Below are 17784 nucleotides of genomic sequence, written 5' to 3'. Positions count from 1 at the left end.
ACGTAGGAAAACAGAGGTTGATACCACAGTGTACAGGTGGCCTGGCTAAGGTTTATAGGTCTTCATTTTCTAAGCCTCTTAGCCCTTTGATGGAAATATACAATACCCAATCTCTGGGAGCTATCACCTATGGGTCAGAGTTATGGGGACATACGTCTGTTAAAAATATTGTATTGGTAGAAAACAAATTTATTAGGGACCTAGAGATTTTCCCCCTAGTACCCTCATGTACCCGCTCTGATTAGATTTAGGTCTGAGCCCCATTTTGAAAGTTATTGATTTAAGACCACTCCTTTTTTGGAGGAGAATGTGGTTGACCCCAGAGCTGACCCCCATATAGACAAGCATTAGGCCTACCTTGGTTTTCTCATCTCAGGGACAGTCTGACTAGTATAGGACTGACTTCTCTATGGGAAGACCCTCTAACAACCTCTCTGGCAATTTTCAAGAAGAAACTTGTTGATTGCTACAGGGCCTTTAGACTTTTCTCTCTTATGAAGTGTCCAACTGTGGGCAACTTATTTTGGAATTTTATACAGATTTAAGATGTTTATACAAGACTTTACTAGATGATATCCAGCCAGTATTACCAGGAGGTTGTATCTGCAGCTCAGGTATGGTTCACTCCCCCAGCACATTTTTACTAGTGCGTGGTAGAAGGAAATAGATTGGAACAGCAGAAGAAACCGAGGCACATGCACTTTTCTTTTGTCCAGCATATAAAAGAGAAATATAAATGTGGATAGTACAGATCTGTAGGAACCTAGGGATCCCTAACCACCTGAGGCTCTTAGACTACTGAAACATGAACTCCACCACGTGATAACATTCACAGTGAATAGATTTTTTCCGATATGATGTGTTACGAAAAGGACAAGGGATGGACAATCCTCTTTGATTAGTAAAAAGGGTTTCACTGGCGATGAAAACTAGGGCTTATGCTGTCATGGCACTTGATTTCCATATTATGTGCAGGGGGGCAAGCAAGTAACTAATCGTATTTTAAGGTTTATTTTTAATCATATAACGTCTTAATTTATTATGGATCTTAATGTATACTTATTTTCGTTATGTGATTTTAGGGGATTGATTAACTTTTATGGTTTTAAAAGCCGAATCAAAGACTAAATGTATGAATGAATGTACATAATACATACAAACCGGGTGACATAGCGGACCCTTTAGGAGTACTTTTTAAGGTTTCTCTTTTCAAGGTTTTTGTCTCTTGGTTTTGGTCCAAGTTGGGGGGAAGCATGTGCCAATATCTGTCTATTAGTGGCTTTTTCTAATATATGTATATTGGTATTTGGAAACAATCTATTTGTATGACCTTTTTATGCATGTGCAATGTCTCTTGCATTGTGCACTTTTATGGTTCTTCGAACCAAAATAAAGTTAATATGAAAGGAAATAAGGGGCATATTATCAAGGGGGTTTATCTCTGCTTTTTTGGCTTTAAAAGCCAAGAAAGCGGAGAAAAAATTATCTCCCTATTACCTAGCTGTCGCTAACACCAGTTAGCGACAGCTAGTAGGAGATAGCGACCATCTTGGGCCCCGCTTTGCATGTAAGTGATATTTATCACTAATGACATGCAAAGTGGGCGTGCCAAGATGTTAGCGACTGAAAACAGTCGCTAACATCGCTATCTCCTATTACCAACTTTTGGAGATATTCGCGCTAAGCGCGATTACCTCCTCGTAAGTCTTCCTCGCCACATGATTTACATAGTGAGCTTTAGCTCCACAACAGAACCCTCCAAAGCAAAAAGAAACCACCTCCCACCCCCTCCCAACATGGCCGACCAGTCCCACCTGACCTCTATAAGAGGCGGGCCGGCCCAACCAATCAGCCTGTTTTTTTTGTTCTGCACGATTCTCTCCAGAGCACGGTACAGGTAAGATGGGCCGGCGTGTGCTGGCCCTTGGGGTATAGGGTGGAGGACCTGCTCTAGCGGTCTCGAGTGCCTTATGCCTTAAAATCCCCCCCCCTCTTCCTTCCCCCGGTCCTGTGGGGCCGGTTAGGTACTGCTATAGCATGCCAGTGGTTTACAGGGGGGGGGGGCGGCAGGGGATATGAGGTGTTTGGACATCCCGGTGTATCCCCAGGTCGTTACTGATGGGCCCTGGCCACTCTGTGGGCTTTTTGGGTCCTACGCAGCTGATACCCTTTGTGTGTATGCTCATATGTGTGTGCACTGCCTGCTCACAAACACAGCTGTTGAATGTGTCCTGATACTAACATTCTGGCTGTCTATTGTGTTGCAAAGGGGGTTGGAATCGGGCTGCGCCCCTGTCTGCCTGCAGTTTGTTCTTCATGTATTCTTGCTGCGGTTGGGGGATGTATTGTGACTAGTCGTGTCTGTTTCCGCCTCTCCCGGCGGTGTTTTTGTAAATGTATTGATTTCTCATTTACGTGCAGGGCTCCTGGCCCGCCTGGTGGATCCTGTTCGCCGGGTGGGGGTCTTGGGGTTCCCTGTCTGGCCGTGGCTTCCTCACGGCCTCGTCCCCCCCCCCCCTCCTACCCTCCCCATGGATAGGTGGCTTCACAGCTGGCGGTGTCTCTCAGCCGTCGGCTTCCGGGCCTATGTACGGTGGTCCCTTCGGTCCTCGTCTCGGGCTGGCCCTCCTTCGGGGGGGCGTGTGCCTGGTCCCGGTACTTCCCTCTGGTTCTTTCAGGGGGGGGTGGCGTCCTTTGGCGCCGGGTCGTTTGGGTTCTCCGGCGGCCGCTCAGCTCCTCGTGCTTCGGGGGTTGCTGGATGTCTTCCTGGGGGCCGTTTTTTTTTTGCTGTGCTCGCTTCAGCTGCACTTTTACTAATCTGGGTTGAGGTGACTGGCTTGGCCCCGGCACGGTTTCGGGTGGCATTCCCATTGCCGGTGCCTAGGTCCCCGGGTGTTGCTCGGATTGGGCGCCCTGGTGGGGGTGTCACCGGTCCTGGCCCTTCGGGCTGTCTTCCCCCGGGGTCCGACGGAGTCGGGTCTGGCCTTCATTGCATGGTCTCGCCCTGCCCCGGTGGTGTTTCGACGCCTAGGGCCTCGGCTCGGTCTGCCTCCGAGGTCTCTGTTCACGAAGGGGGGCTCGGCCCTCCGGCCCGGGTTCTGCTCCTCCTTCCGGGTCCTTATTACCTGTCTTTCGCGTGGCCTTTCGGTCTGCTGGGCGCATCTCCCCCGTGCCCTCTGAGATCGCGGTTCCTCGGCAGGAGGCGCTTGGGCAGGGCCGGGGTGCTCATGGGCGCTCGGCTCGGCGGCGCATGGCCTTGTGTTGGAACGTTGCAGTGGTGTGGTGCCTGGCACCCGCGCGTGGTTGCCACGCAGGTCGTGGTGCGTTCCTGTTTTTGGTTCCCGGCGGGGTCCACCGCCCCGGGTTCCGTCTCCTTTGGCCGAGCTGGCGATTCGAGCCTCCTGGCCGATCCCGGTTCTTCCCGTACGGTGGTTGGGTCCCCCGCTCTCGGCGTCGGTGTTGAGCCGGCTCTGGTCGGCTGGCCTGCCTCCTTGTGCAGGCCTGGTTCTGGAGCGGAGGACGCTGCTTGCTCGGGGGTTGTGGCTTGCTGCTGGGTTCCCGCAGGTATTCCGGTGCTCGCTTCGGCAGCATGTATACACACGGCTCCTGCGCTAGGAGGACGCGCGGATTCGTTGAGCGTTCCATGTTAGTGGTGAAGTGTGACTCGTGGGCGGCAGTCCCGGTGGCTGAGATTGGTCCTGGACCGGGGTTCAGTTCCCCGCCTCGGTGGGTCTTAGGCCTACATACTTCCATGGACTCGAGAATTCTCATTCCGGTACCTTCTCGTCTCACAGGTTCACGCCCTGCAACTCTGGGCAGATGCTTGCTTAGTCTCCACTAGGGCCCCTTGCGGCGGGATGCCTGACTCTCACCTGGTATCCTGCTGGGGTTATCTCGCTGGGGTATCCCAGGTCGGGTTCCCGAGACACGCTCCTCGATGCCTTTGGGTGATACGTGCGCTAGGCTCATCGCAATACACTTGCATACTCCCTCTCTCGTTCTACGAGCTCTTCGGGGTCCGCCCTTTTGGGCCCCGGCCCTCGGTGGCTCTGCGGTTCCTCGCCTGTCAGGTGGTCTTCCCTGGTGGCGAGGGTGTCTGCTGGGCGGTTGGGCGTACGGGGGTCGTTCCTCCGCTCCCCGCCCGTCTTGCGGGTTTTGCCGGACGGGGTTGTTCCTCCGGCATGTCCCCCGTGTCCTTCCCGGGGTCCCTTCCCCGGGGCCTCGGACTCAGGTGGTATCTTTGCCGCTGTTTCCGGCCTACGTGGCCGCTCCCTTGTCCGGGCTGGTTGTTCGGCGTGCTGTTTTGGCTTCTCTTAGCCGCACGTTTTTCCTTTCCCGGTGGGATGACCAGTGTTATGCCTTTTGGGCCCGTTTCGTTCGGGCCGCTAGCCCTCGTTCCTCCGTGGTTCACGGGCTTACACAGGCTGGCATCCTTCCCTATGCTTCGCTGGGGTCGGTGGATCCGGCGGGGGCCCAGGGTCGGTCTGCGAGGTGTGGCTCTGTTCCCTGGGCCCCCTTAGTGGGTGTCTCCTCTGTGGAGTTTTGGTCTGACTTCGGCGTGGTCATCACCCGCCTGGTACGTGGGTCTCTAGCGGTCCCGGGGGACATCGCTGGGGCCGTTCTAAGTGCTGGAGCTGCGACTCCTGGTTGGCCTCCTTTTCCTGGAGGTCTTGAATTCAGGTTTCCTGTGGTCCCTGTTTTCTTTTCAGTTGTTTACATCAACCTTGGGTTGGTTTCTCTGCATCACCATGTGGTGTTGTGGTTATGGTGGTCAATGAAGCCTTGTTGGCTTGGGTATTTGCTCACTATGTAAATCATGTGGCGAGGAAGACTTACGAGGAGGTAATGCCCCGGTTACTTACCGGTAATCTTCATTACTCCGAGTATAGTCTTCCTCGCCACATGAGTTCCCTCCCCCCCTCCCTGTCTGGCTATCGGCTTCATTGTTTGCTTGGTAGATCAGGCTGATTGGTTGGGCCGGCCCGCCTCTTATAGAGGTCAGGTGGGACTGGTCGGCCATGTTGGGAGGGGGTGGGAGGTGGTTTCTTTTTGCTTTGGAGGGTTCTGTTGTGGAGCTAAAGCTCACTATGTAAATCATGTGGCGAGGAAGACTATACTCGGAGTAATGAAGATTACCGGTAAGTAACCGGGGCATTATCTCCAAAACCTAACACCTGCCCCTGAGCAGTTCTAAGCCATGTTATCCAATGGTAGGTGGATAACATGGCTAAGAGCATTAGCTCGGTAATGCATGAATATCGCTGACTTTTCAGCAATATTCATGCATTTTGGTCGATTTTTATCGCTTAGGAGATAAACCTTGATAATAGCAAGGTTCCTAAGCGATAAAAATCGCCGCAGCTCGGCGATAAAAATATTGCCGCTAAGGCAACATAACGATAATTATCGCTAGTTGTTGGTAATATGCCCCTAAGTTCTTCAATGGTCTGTGCGCTTGGCTATCACCATTCTCAACATTTCCCAAGTTTTTTCTTTGCTATTCAAATCTTTGGTTCCCAAACATTTATGAGGCACCTTTTGGCCTCTAGTTCCAAGTTTCCACCAGCAAAAGGATATTGGGTAGAAGTGCTCCACTGTGTGGAAGAGGTCCATACAACCGAGCACTTCTACCCAATATCTTTTTTTTATGCACACACTCCCAAATTATGTGGAAAAATGTACAATCTCATGGTTACACTGTCTCCTCCATTTGGGATCCTTCCTACACCTCATCTTAACCAAGGTGAGGCCTGAGACGTATACTCTTTGTAAAACCTTTAGTTACATTAACTTGAACCTTGATGAAATCACCACCTCTTTTGGAGAGGCCAGCGCCTTTTTGCCAATCGTCCTCCTCCAGGTCCACAATGTCGTTTTCCCAGTTTCTGCAGAGTTGTAAGAGGGAATCGGGCGCATTATTGACTAGTTTTGATAGGTCAGGGAGATTGCTTTTTTGTGCATATAATCAGCGAGAATTCTGACCTCCAGAGGGGAGGACGCGGGGGAACTTCTCCCTTGGGGATGATCACTTGGAGGGTGTGTCTAATCTGTATGTATCTGAACCTTTCTGTGTCTGCTATGTTCATAATCTTGTTGTAGTTGTGCAAAGGAAAGTACTCAGCCCTGCATCCACAAATCTCCCACCCGAGAGATTCGATCATGTCCCAACAGTCGAATCCCTTAGATTGTCTCAAGGATCCCAGTTGTTCCATATCCCATAATGAGGTGGCTTGTGTGATCTTCTCTGCCCACCCCAGGCTCTTATTAACTGCGTGGCATATTTGAAGCTGTAATTGCGATGATTTGGTGCATAGTGCCCTGTATTAGATCCTCCCTGGTAAGACACATTTATCCATTCTACATCCAGGGTTGTCCTGTGACCTATATATGCAGTGGTTGATAGCTGTCAGCTGTGGTGCCCAATAGTATTTTCTAATGTCAGGGAGTCCTATACCTAACAGTGCTATTCTTAATTAAAAATGGGAAACAATCTATCAGCTTACTTGTTTTTTGTTCCTTAAATATTTTTCTGCAACTAAGATGAGCTGTGGGGGTGGATAAATAAGTGGACTGATGAGTGAATGTGTGAGAGGCTCAAAGAGCAAGTAAGCACATTAATGAGGGGTGCGTTATTAGATATGTTTGTGTATGAACTCCTGTATAACTGTGTGAGTAGATGAATGGGCCGACGTAAACAAATGTATGTATGTGGAGCTGGCTAGATGACATATCATATGTTTACAACATAGCAATAGTTGATATGATCTAAATTCAGGCCTCTATAGAGCAAAATTATTTAAAGATACAAAGTTTGAAGAAACCAAATCTAGCAAGTATCCCGGTTGTCACAAAGAATGTTTACAGACTTGCAAACAAGTCACTGGAATACTTACATGTGCTGAATATTTCGGGACAAATCTCCATGTCATATTGGTTACTTGGATAGGTCTGGGCCATGTGGGCAATGAGGCCGCAGAAAACGACTATGAACGCAATCGTCAACATTTTCAAGTCTGATGTCTAAAAGAAATAATAAAAAAACAGAGATCAGAATTATGAAAGTCAGGACATTGCATAGAAGGCGTACCATAACAAACCTATCTTGGCAAATCACAAGTGACTTTATGTGACATTTCTTTCACCAATATGAAGTTGCATTCTTCAAACTTGCCTTCAGCTACCTGTAGCCTTTACCTTCCCTTGTTTGGAAGTAATAGGGCCAATGGCAGAGAAACAGAGACATTGTGAATGGTGAAGGGGAGGCACAGCATAGCTGATGGAGAGATAGAAGGTGGACTGTAGAAGTATTCAGGAGGAAGATCTCAATGGGACAGAGAGGTGGTGCTGAGTCTGGCATTTGGTAGGTGATGTTTAGGGGAACAGGACATCAAGTTTATCATAAAGGGAGACAGGTTTGATTATCAGGGTTGTGGGCAATAGTGGCTTCTAAGGAGAAGCAGAGAAGAGAAGAGGATGAAGGGAGATGGGGAGTGAGGCAAATATTGTATTGTGGGAGGACATGAAAAAGGAATGTGTTAGTTGTAGAGTGGATCTAGTTAAAGAAAAAAGGGGCAAATGTGGCACAGATGGTGTGAGGAGACATTATGGGATAGAGAGGCAAAAGGAGGTGTGGGAGGAGGAAGGGCTGACAGTAGAATACTATGGGGCTCAAGGGGGTCTCGTGTTATTGAGAAGAAAGAGACAGGTCAGTGGGAATGGATTAGAGATAAATGGGACCTCAGGGTCCAACAGAAGCAGGCATCTTGAAGGGGCATAGGAGGATGAAAATTGGTGTTAGTTGGTGGTTGACAACAGTGGAGGGGAAACTGGATGGTGGTGTCAGTCACTAGTGGCAATAGGAGAGCGTTGGCTGTGGTAGGGGCTGAAAATCATGTGCAAAGAATCAACTGGGTGTGAGTGGAGGCACAGGTGCAAAGGGATTGACAAGGGGTTGCTCAAGGAGTTAGAGAAATGAGAAAGAGGTAAAGATGACTGAAGGGGGAGAACATTGACATTGTTGGTGTTGGAAACAGTAATAAGCTGTAGAAGGCAAGTGGGGTATGGTATGGGAGATTTAAAGAAGGAGTCAAAATTTTAGGGTAGATTGTTATGTCACAGAGGAGATGTAGCAGGAGTACTCACTGGGAAAGTGGTTGTATCATGAAATAGAATCAAAGTAAAAAAGAGTTAGTGGCATAGACATTGCAGAGAGGTAGGTAGTGTCCGTGAGCAAAGAAGTTGTGGGTGTTAAGAGATAGATAGGCATTAAAGGAGAGGGTTATCATAACTGTGAGGATTTGTGTGTATCTTATGATATGGCTGTGGGGCCCTATCATGTTATACACTCGCAAAGATGGTCTTGGGTCCAGTCAGACTCGCTTGAAAACCTTATGTTCAACCGATGATAGAATTGGTTTGGGGTGAGTTTACCTTCCTCAACCTATTATCTACTCTGTTGGCTGGAAACAAAAGGCATCCTGGCCAAGAATGTTATCACAGAGGCCCTTCAAAGGTGGCTTCATCTTTGAAGCTCGCCTTTTGGGCTAACACCCTGGGCAACCATCCTGTGAGAGGGGTTACACCTTTCAGCATGTCAACAACCATTGTTTCTGGCCTGGAAGTTATTTGCATGTCTCCCCAGATGAGCAGATATCTGTCTGTGTGCTAAAGCCTATTTGAAGTCACTGGACTAGCTGAACTCAGAAATGGCAATTATCTAAAGTTCCCTAACTTTAAAGTGACATAAATATCGACTTGTCCATTAAGTCACATTTAATGTCATGATTAATTTGATATCTTACATGACCTAGTTTGGTAGTCCCATTCAGGAGTTAGCTGGGTTGTGGTGCCAACCCGGAAACCTTGTACTAGCCAATGGGGCTACTAAGTTTATCCCCAGAACAACGACAATTCAGACGTGTTGCTGTTAAGAAATATGAAAAATATATGTCTGACTTAACAGAATACAGCTCCCTTCTATAGGCCCCCCTTAGGGGAGACTTACATATAATGTGAAGGGATGTGGTGGCTTCGGTATGGGTTTTAATGACAAAGTCTTTTACACAGTTGTACCAAGATTGGAGTGAGAATAGTAAATCTGACCCAACCAAAGTCCAATACTGCTTAATTAGGATTGTTACTATTTATTTTATATTTTTTCATTGTTATAAATATTTTTACAGCAGATATATAATTAAATAATTTGTATTTTTGTAATTTTGGGGGTAATATTAATTTTTGAAATTATAAATTATTTTCGGTATGTGTTTGTTATATATGTGTCAAATATGTTCTTTTATTATTATTAATATGTCAATGTGATGTATTTGTAATAATTTTTTACATACTTTATAACTATTTACAGTACATATGTTTCAACTTTAATGTACTAATATTTTTAAATAATGTTTGTATTTATCTTCCATTATATTGTCATTGTTAACATTAATACTTAGATTAAATTGAATATAAATCTATACATAGTCATGTTTGATATACTTGCCTGTTCTTTGATGATATTCTGTTCCAAAATATTTTTGTTTAGAAACATTTGTAGAGTACATACACTGGGCCTGATTCACATAGCTAAACTGAGACGAAAGTCTAACTTCATGACTTTTGTTATTCACAAAGGGCATTAACCACTCATAACTGCCCTTTGTGAATATCAGAAGTTGAACTTTACAACTTTTGGTATTCATAAAGAGTATTTACAGAGTAGTACATTCCCTTTGTGAATACCAAAAGCTGTAAAGTTAGACTTTCGTCTCATTTTACCTTTGCGAATTGGGCCCAAAGTATGTAAACAAGATGTTTTGGTTCCTAAAATATTTGTAAACAAAATGTATGTATTGCTATATTTCTGTTACCAATATTTTGCTATGCAACCGTTTTTCTGTCATATGTCTGTAATTTTCCACCGATCTCTACCCGTGCTCCCCATAATTGCAAATGCCTGTTCCTTTTGATAACCGTCTCTGTTGATCTCTCTTGTGCTGGTGCATTCCTTTCCAACTTTCTATGTCCCCTGGTCCTGTTTTGCAAGTATGTCAGTCCTATATACAGATACATGTGCCGGTGAGCACTGGTGGAGTTAGCGTCAGTGCATGTGTGATGGGGGTTTGCTGGCAAGCGAGTGTTCATGGGAGGGAGAATGGGGTGTCACACCTCCTAAAGATGTGTAGGTCTGCCTGTGTTAGGCTTCACCTGAGGTGAGCAGCGCTCACAATGTTGATATGAGTTTCTCTGAACCTGTGAAGTGTTCATTTAGTGCCACATCTCCCACTCGTTAACGTGCAAGGAAAACTGGGAGTAGTTAACATTGACACCTGATGCCACGAAAAAAGCTGAATCCCATTAGGCTTTCCCATTTTTAAATTATTCTTGTTTTCACTTGCCTATTAAGTCGAGCCTAGTGCAGCATGCATTCGCTGCTCTGCAAAGCTTCTTGTAACTGCTCTGTGTGGGTCTGACTCACCCCACGCATTGGGTTGGCTTTTGCATGTTTTTGAATAATGAAAGCATGCAAATGGCTAAAGGAGGGTGCATGTCCTACCACTTTTCTAATGATCACTCCCACAGCGTTTTGCCTGCGGGAGCGAGCAGCGGCGCGCAGGATGGCAGCTGCATTCCTCGTAGGCCAGTTTGCTATCTACATGTTCTTGTTTGTCACAGTTAACACGCAATGAGACGCTCGGGGCAGCTGTGTTGAAAAGCTGGTGCCAATAAGCTATCTCTGCTTAAGGATCATTACTATCTTCTTATGTAATGTAATTGGTGCTCATTTAACCCCTTCACTGCGGCGGCTATTCCGCCGCAGTGCTAAGGGGGCGGGCGGAAATGCGGCGGGCGCATGCTGGTGACGGAACCGCTCCGTCACCAGCGTCGGTTGCGCTGTGCTTATGACGTAGCGGTTCAGTCATGGCCCCGCCCGCTCAATAGAACGCTCAGCGCAGAAGCGGAATTTGCGCCCCACCGGAGCGTCGGGCGGGCCATGACGGAACCGCTCCGTCATCAGCACAGCGCCACCGCAGCTGATGACGGAGCGGTTCCGTCATCAGCAGGGGAGGGGTTAAAGAACTCCAATACTTTCAGATCGAGTTTAGGCTAAACATGTATAACTTGATTCTGTTTGATAGGGTGTTATTTGCCAGGAACAAGGCCCTGGTTAATAATTTTAAATGCAACACTAAACCACTTCAGTAATCTGCTGGCCTATCACGTTTAAGTTTTGCTAATTTACAATGAACATTCGAATCTTCTAATTAATGTTTTCTGGGCATGCCCAGTAGATGATATTACAATTATATAAATGCCGGTTTCTCTCGGTGATATATGCTGAAATGCATGCTTGGCTCTTGTGAGGTAATAAGGGAAAGCTACAGTATATTTTACATTACATATATTGTATGGTTCGGATTGTTTCACAATGCAAAAATTAATAATGGCCGTTTGAACTGCCATACTGCTTTAAACTATGATACAATTAAAGGTTATGTGTATAATATAAACACATCCTTCATCGGAGGGGCGGGGTGTTATAAAAGGCAGAAGCCAAACTCAAAAAATGTTCCTCCTTGTAGAGAAACTCAGGCTCAACCATGCTTAAGTTATATAAAAGGTGCCTCTAATAAACAAACTGCTTTTATATAACACTATAAATATTAAGCAGTATTAGTATGCACAATATATTGTCAACCTTGGAGAATGACAGTGTGAGTTGGTCCGGACAAGATTAAAATTCTTGAAATGCAGATCACACCCCACATGCCTCCCAAAAAAGGTTTAACCGCATCGCTGCTGCGGCGATTTTTGCGCTGTGCGGCTTTTTTTAAAAAGCCGCGTTACATGACCTGAGCTCGTCATCAGCACACGCCACCCGTGGCTGATGACGAACTGAGCTCGTCATCAGCAGGGAAGGGGTTAACGTACATGGCCATTTTACCAGCTGTTCAAGTGTTAAAATTCTAAACTACAGTGAAGCAAGTATCTCACTGTGAAATCCGAATACTGTGAAAAATGGAAAAAAGTAACCACTAATTTACCATGAGAAAAAAAAATAACTTTTTGTATTTTTTCAGATATGTAAGCTTCCTGATACCGTTTCCTTTCTCCACATTTGCACCTCTCGGCTTTTACTTTCACTATAATTTGTCCCTTTTAAACTGGATCCGATGGCAGCATTTAGAAGCAGTTTATTTCCAGGTATATGCCCTAGAGGCTTTTTTTCCACACAATTACCGCTGTCAGAACTGTGCAGCGCTTTATTTCTAAATGATTCCCCACTGGGGACCTCATTTATGAGAAATGACGCATCGCTGCGTGCAAGCAGCGATGCGTCACTTCTCAGTGCACACTCCTTGCGACATTCCTGATGCGTCATATTTAATGTATAACGCATCATGTCGCAAGGAGTTACAGATACGTCAGTTTTTCTGACGTATCTGTAAGTGCAAAAGTGACGCATTGCTGGAGTGTGTCACAAAAGTGACGCAACTCCAGTAATGCATCCTTTCACATGGGGCAAGCCCCATGTGAAAGGGCCTGCATCAGTCTTACGCCTGCTGTGAAGCAGGCGCAAGATTTTGACTCAACGGCGTCCTAAAAGTGACGCAGTGAAATCTCATAGATTTCACTGCGTCACTTCTACGACCCTTCCTTGCGTCAATACGCCCCCCTTGCATACATTTTATCTGGCGCAGGTATAATGTGGCACAGGGGTTTACAAAGTGACGCATCTACCTAGATGCAAAGGACTTTTTCGGCCAGACGAACGGGCTATGGACCTTTCTGCTGAAAACATTTGGATTCTATTTACTATTTGTACCCTTGCTGCTCAATTCATCATTCTGTAAAATATACAGGTGCTGCGCAAGTCAAGAGCTGTTTGCTCCCACATCCACTGTTTTGCTTCCGCGTCCATCTGCGGCATATTTCTTTTCTTTAGGCTTACTGAAAAAAACACAGCCACTCATGTTTTTTTAATTTATTCATTTGTTCTTCATCCATGTTGGACAGCACCAGAGATGCTCTACAGCAAGGCAAAAATCCATAGACAAAATCAATAGGTCTCAATGGCGAGACCTATTGGCTTTGCCAATGCTTGTTTTTGGTTTAGCAACTCAGAGGGATGCTCATTAGTACACAAAGGGCTCTGCTTAGAGTTTAGTCAATGTCGAGCTTTTTTCAAAAAGGGGCAAGTGTCCCAAACGCCTTACTAAGAGTGTACTGATTTCCATCCCATTTTAAATATGGTGGACAACGTTTTGGCTGCTGCCCCACTTCCCGAACTTTTAATTAGTCCAAATCTCTGCTTATATTTTCTGGGATCGCAAAAGACTGAGGAGAAGCAATACCACATATCTGCAGTTTTTACAAGAAAAGGTAGGGAATGCTATTAGGGCCCCCCACATATATCCTCACAGCTTTCCATGACTCACTGGCTGGCAAAGCAATCCTGGCTTTCAGGCCAATATCCGGCAAATGTGTATATTTTAGTTATTTTCTCTATCTCAAAATCAACTATGCCAAAATTGTAAAGCACTGTTGGTGAGTCGGAGGAGGCAGGCGATATGGTAATTGCATCTAGGCTCTCGCTCTTTCCTGCTCAACATAAGAAACAGCTTTTATTAGTGCAATATTCACATTTAGCTTGGATTGTGCATTCCTGGATTTAAATCCTGGATTCTAAAAATGATCAAAAATCATATGCACCTCAAATCGTAATTTATGTAACACAAAAACATGTGCTATGCTAACCCTGGCTCCAATCTGTGCTGCCCAGCAATGTTGCAATGTCACACTGCATGCTTCATTTCATCAAATTCAGGGGCATATTCACAAGCCCCTATTGCCACCACGACGTCACTTTCAGTGACGTTGTGGTGGCAATATGGGTCTCGCCTTATTCACAAGGCAGTGTTAAGCCACTTAACGTGCCTTAACGCTGCCTTGTGAATAGGTCCCCTTTCACGCTGTGTTTAGCGTGAAAGGGGCGTGCAGTGGATGTTGTGGTAGGCGTTCCACCGCAACACCCATTGATATTTACACTGCCCCTATTCACAAGGGCAGCGTAAATAGGAACTAACGCCATACTTAAGACCAGGAAAACCCTGGTCTTAAGTTGGCAATACGAGGAGAAATGCTTTATTTCTCCTCAGATTTGCATTTTCCATGTGTGCTGCCTTGTGCAGCACACATGAAAAATAAAAAATGCAATGGTTTTTCATGTACAGACATGAACAAGCCTTTTTTTTAAATGCCGTTTTGTAACTTAAATGAGTGCTACATGAAGCAGCACACATGTAAGTTACAAACTGGCATTTAGGTTTGTTTATGTGCAGGAAGGGACACCTTCCTGTCCATAAACAAACCTCCCTGTTTGCAGACACCCTTTGCACTCTGGTGCAAGGGTGCCTGCGTTGGCGCTAAGTTGTGAAACTTAGCGCCATCGCAGGGGAAAAGCAAGGCTGCACCATGTCCTTGTGAGTATGGTGCTGCCTTGCTTTTCCGAAATGGCGGAGAGAGGCGTTAAGCCAAGAAGGCTGACGCCTCTCTCCGCCACATCCTTGTGAATATCCCCCTCAGTTTTTTCGAAACCCACACAATATTGTTTATGCACATCACCAGCTGACATGAAACGGAGCTCTCAAGGACCTTTGGTTGCACGGTTTAGTATCTCATCCAGATTATGGTTCTCCCTTGCCTTTTTCTGCTTGTAGCCGATTTACCAGATTTTACCATCCGTTAAATGTACCAACATACAATAAGATGGAATTGGGAAACGTGAGAGCACTCTGAAACATTCTCTGTGTTAAACCCAACTGCTCCCTTGAGTTATGTTCATGCTTTATAAAATACATAATATAAAATGCAAATGAATGAACACCTAAACAGACACATACACACACACCCACACACACAGACATACACACACCAGACCAAGCATTCCGTGGGTCTCACTCACTGCAATTAACACTCAACAACCTCAGCTATCTCACTAGGGTTAGAGCCTGAATCCAGACGCATTAATTCTCTTATAAATCTGTTAAACTCACCAACTATTTTGCAAAAGCTTCTTTTTACACAACACCCAGTGTTATAAATAATTGGACACATTTTAATCACTTCAAGCATAATGATTACATTTCAGAATGCCATACGCACTCCACCCCTTAACATAGTATCCTCCCCAAATCCCTTTCCAACCCAAACCCCACTCTTAGGGCATTTCTTTAGTTGGGTATATCACAGTTTTTGTTACCTAGTTCCAGATTCACACCTCCGAATATCACTAACAGAGTCTGCGAGGTGCCAATGTAAGGTATAGAGGTTGTAGGAGCTAGTGACAGGGGCGTAGCAAAGTCCCTGCAGATCCTGTGGCTCAGATGTTCCCCAACCCTCCAGGGGGCCCCATTTAGCCCAAAGGCAATGATTTTTGGAGAAATATTGGAGACTCATGGGAGTGGGGTCCTCATAACATTCTGCAGGGGTGGGGAATAACATTTGTTGCTACGCCACTGGAGTTTCAAGGTGCTAGGTATCAGCCTTCGTAGCTAACCAGGAATTTGGGTGAAATTGCAGACAGCAGGCCTGAGTCACAAAGGTAAATGAACACGTTTGCGTAAGTTTACTATTGTTTGCTATTCACAAAGGTATTTTACTAGTAATAACTTTATGACTGCAGATTCTCCACACATAAAAATATAGGACTGACCTATCACACAAAAGTGTAAGTTTACCTTTGTGAATCAGGACCTATGTAGGTAAGGAATCCCATCGGCTGGGCCTAAGATTTAGGCAGGAAGGTCTAAGAGCCTTCTGCCTGATGTTCAAGCCAGCAGGATCACCCAAGTCCCTGTCATTTCTTAATATCGAACAATTTCCCTTTTCTGTTTGTCCTAGCTTGTAGCGGTGTTGGGCTGCTACAGATCCAGTCAAGGCGACCGGTCCACAAGGTCTTGGGGACATTGAACTGAATTATGGCGATGCTTAGGGTGAGTGTCGGGGATGATCTGGAAAGGGTCTAGAATATTTCAAGGACCAGCAGGGATTTGCAAATTTACACAGACACCAGTTCTTACAGTATTATGACCTTTGCTTTCAGGAGGCGTAGATCAGTGTCTTCGGTCACAGGACCCAGGTTGCTAATTAAATACTTCAAAGAGATTTCTGGGGTTGGGAGGGTGGAAAGATCTTTGGATAGGAAGTGTGAAATGTCTTCCCGTGTGACCCATAGGCCAGTGACCCCATTGAGGGTTGAGTTTGGCTTTGGAATCACTCCGGACAAGCTAAGCGTGGAGAAGTGTGGCTCAAGTGGTTGGAGCGGCAGACCCTGATGCAGAGGTCTGGCCCGGACCAGGGTTCAATTCCCCGCCTCGGCGGGTCTTGGGCTCAAATTTCCCCAGACCTGACAATTCTCGCCTCGGTGCCTATTCCAATCATAGAGTCCCACTCTGCAACTCTGGGCAATAGCTTGCTTAATCTCCACGACTGCCCCTCGCAGCGGGATGCCTGGCTTTCACCTTGGGGATGCCCAGTAATGGGTTATCTAACAGGGGAATACCAGGACGGGTTCCCTAAGCAAGCGCTTAGAAACCAGTCGGTGATACAGCGCTATATAAATGAACTACATTTACATTTACATTTAAGCATGACCATGTTAAAAAATCAAAAGAGATATTAAGGGGGTACATAAACTGTTTCCTGGGAAGAGCTGGTGTAAGATAAGTGACTAGTCCCCCATGGTATCAGTATGACAGTGATGTCTGTTGATTGGTCTTCGTAGCATCTCTCTACGAATTGATATCAAAGGTGTAAACAAACAAGATAAATATCTAAGGCACTGTAAATCTGTGGCTAATCAAAAGCTTACACTACAATGTTTTGAGAAGAGTTATTTGCAACATTTACTCTATAGCTCATTCCTGGGAATGAGTTGGTTTAGGTCTTAATAAACTTACCCCAAGGAATCTCTGAGCTGGAGAGGCTTCAGGAGGCGTCCAATACTTCAGCCCCTTTAACCTCTGGTGTTTCAGATGAACATGGGCTTCTTTTTTATAGCTAAACAGGCGGATGGAATAGGTTAAATGCGATCGTGTTGCGTCTGACATCATCACAGGCAGCATGCCAATATCTGCCACATCATTTTTCTGTCCTCTAAAGATTGTGTCCAATTTTTTTGGCTCTTGGCAAAAACGTTTTCCCCTTAGCAGTTCCAAAAGTAAACGCCGGCAGGCACTTCCTTAATTAGTGTCAGATATAAAAATTGATACATTTAACTGTGCCACGTGATATTTGGATGAAATACAGGACTACTTTTATCCAGTGGAGGGTGTCAGAAGAGTCGAGGGCTGGTTAACTGTCTAGAGACAAGAGGCAAAATCATTTTAATTTTGTGCCTGGCGTGCATGACAAAAGTGATGCAAAGCATTGGTTTTGGGATATACTTTTCAAGGCAAAACATGTTTTACGCTGGAAAGCAGCACAAAATAATCCAAAGTACACTAATTCTAGCTACTTTGTGTCAAGGGGCATACTATGGGTCTTATTTACAACAAAATGACACAGCGCAGCAACGCAAGCCATTTTGCTGCGCCGAACTGCTTCATTTTAAAAGCACAGGTATGCATCATATTTACAACAATATGACGCATCCCTGTGTCCCATGCGCTTGCGCACAATTGGCTGGAATGCGCCAAGGCAGGTACCCTTTCACCATGGTGCAAGGGTGCCTGCGTTGTGGGATGATCACAAGAGGCTTTTTCCTCTTTCTATGTGTGCTGC

The 17784-nt window shown here is 45.8% G+C and overlaps 1 protein-coding gene across 1 annotated transcript in view; it reads right to left on the bottom strand.

Moving 5' to 3' along the window:
* LOC147705914 (uncharacterized) overlaps nucleotides 1-17039 on the bottom strand; it is a 582839-nt gene extending 565800 nt beyond the window's left edge. The window contains exons 1-2 of the mRNA XM_086932385.1: nucleotides 16962-17039; nucleotides 6894-7020 (exon numbers count right to left, since the gene is read on the bottom strand). Coding sequence (XP_086788511.1) covers nucleotides 6894-7005 — 112 coding nt within the window. The 5' untranslated portion in view covers nucleotides 7006-7020; nucleotides 16962-17039. The remainder of the gene's footprint in view (nucleotides 1-6893; nucleotides 7021-16961) is intronic.
* Between the last annotated feature and the right edge of the window lie 745 nt (nucleotides 17040-17784).

Source organism: Lissotriton vulgaris, chromosome 7 (assembly GCF_964263255.1).
Source record: "Lissotriton vulgaris chromosome 7, aLisVul1.2, whole genome shotgun sequence".
In the NCBI taxonomy this organism is placed as follows: domain Eukaryota; kingdom Metazoa; phylum Chordata; class Amphibia; order Caudata; family Salamandridae; genus Lissotriton; species Lissotriton vulgaris.
The sequence above is the reverse complement of the archived record's forward strand: the minus strand, read 5'-3'. Positions and strand labels throughout refer to the sequence as shown.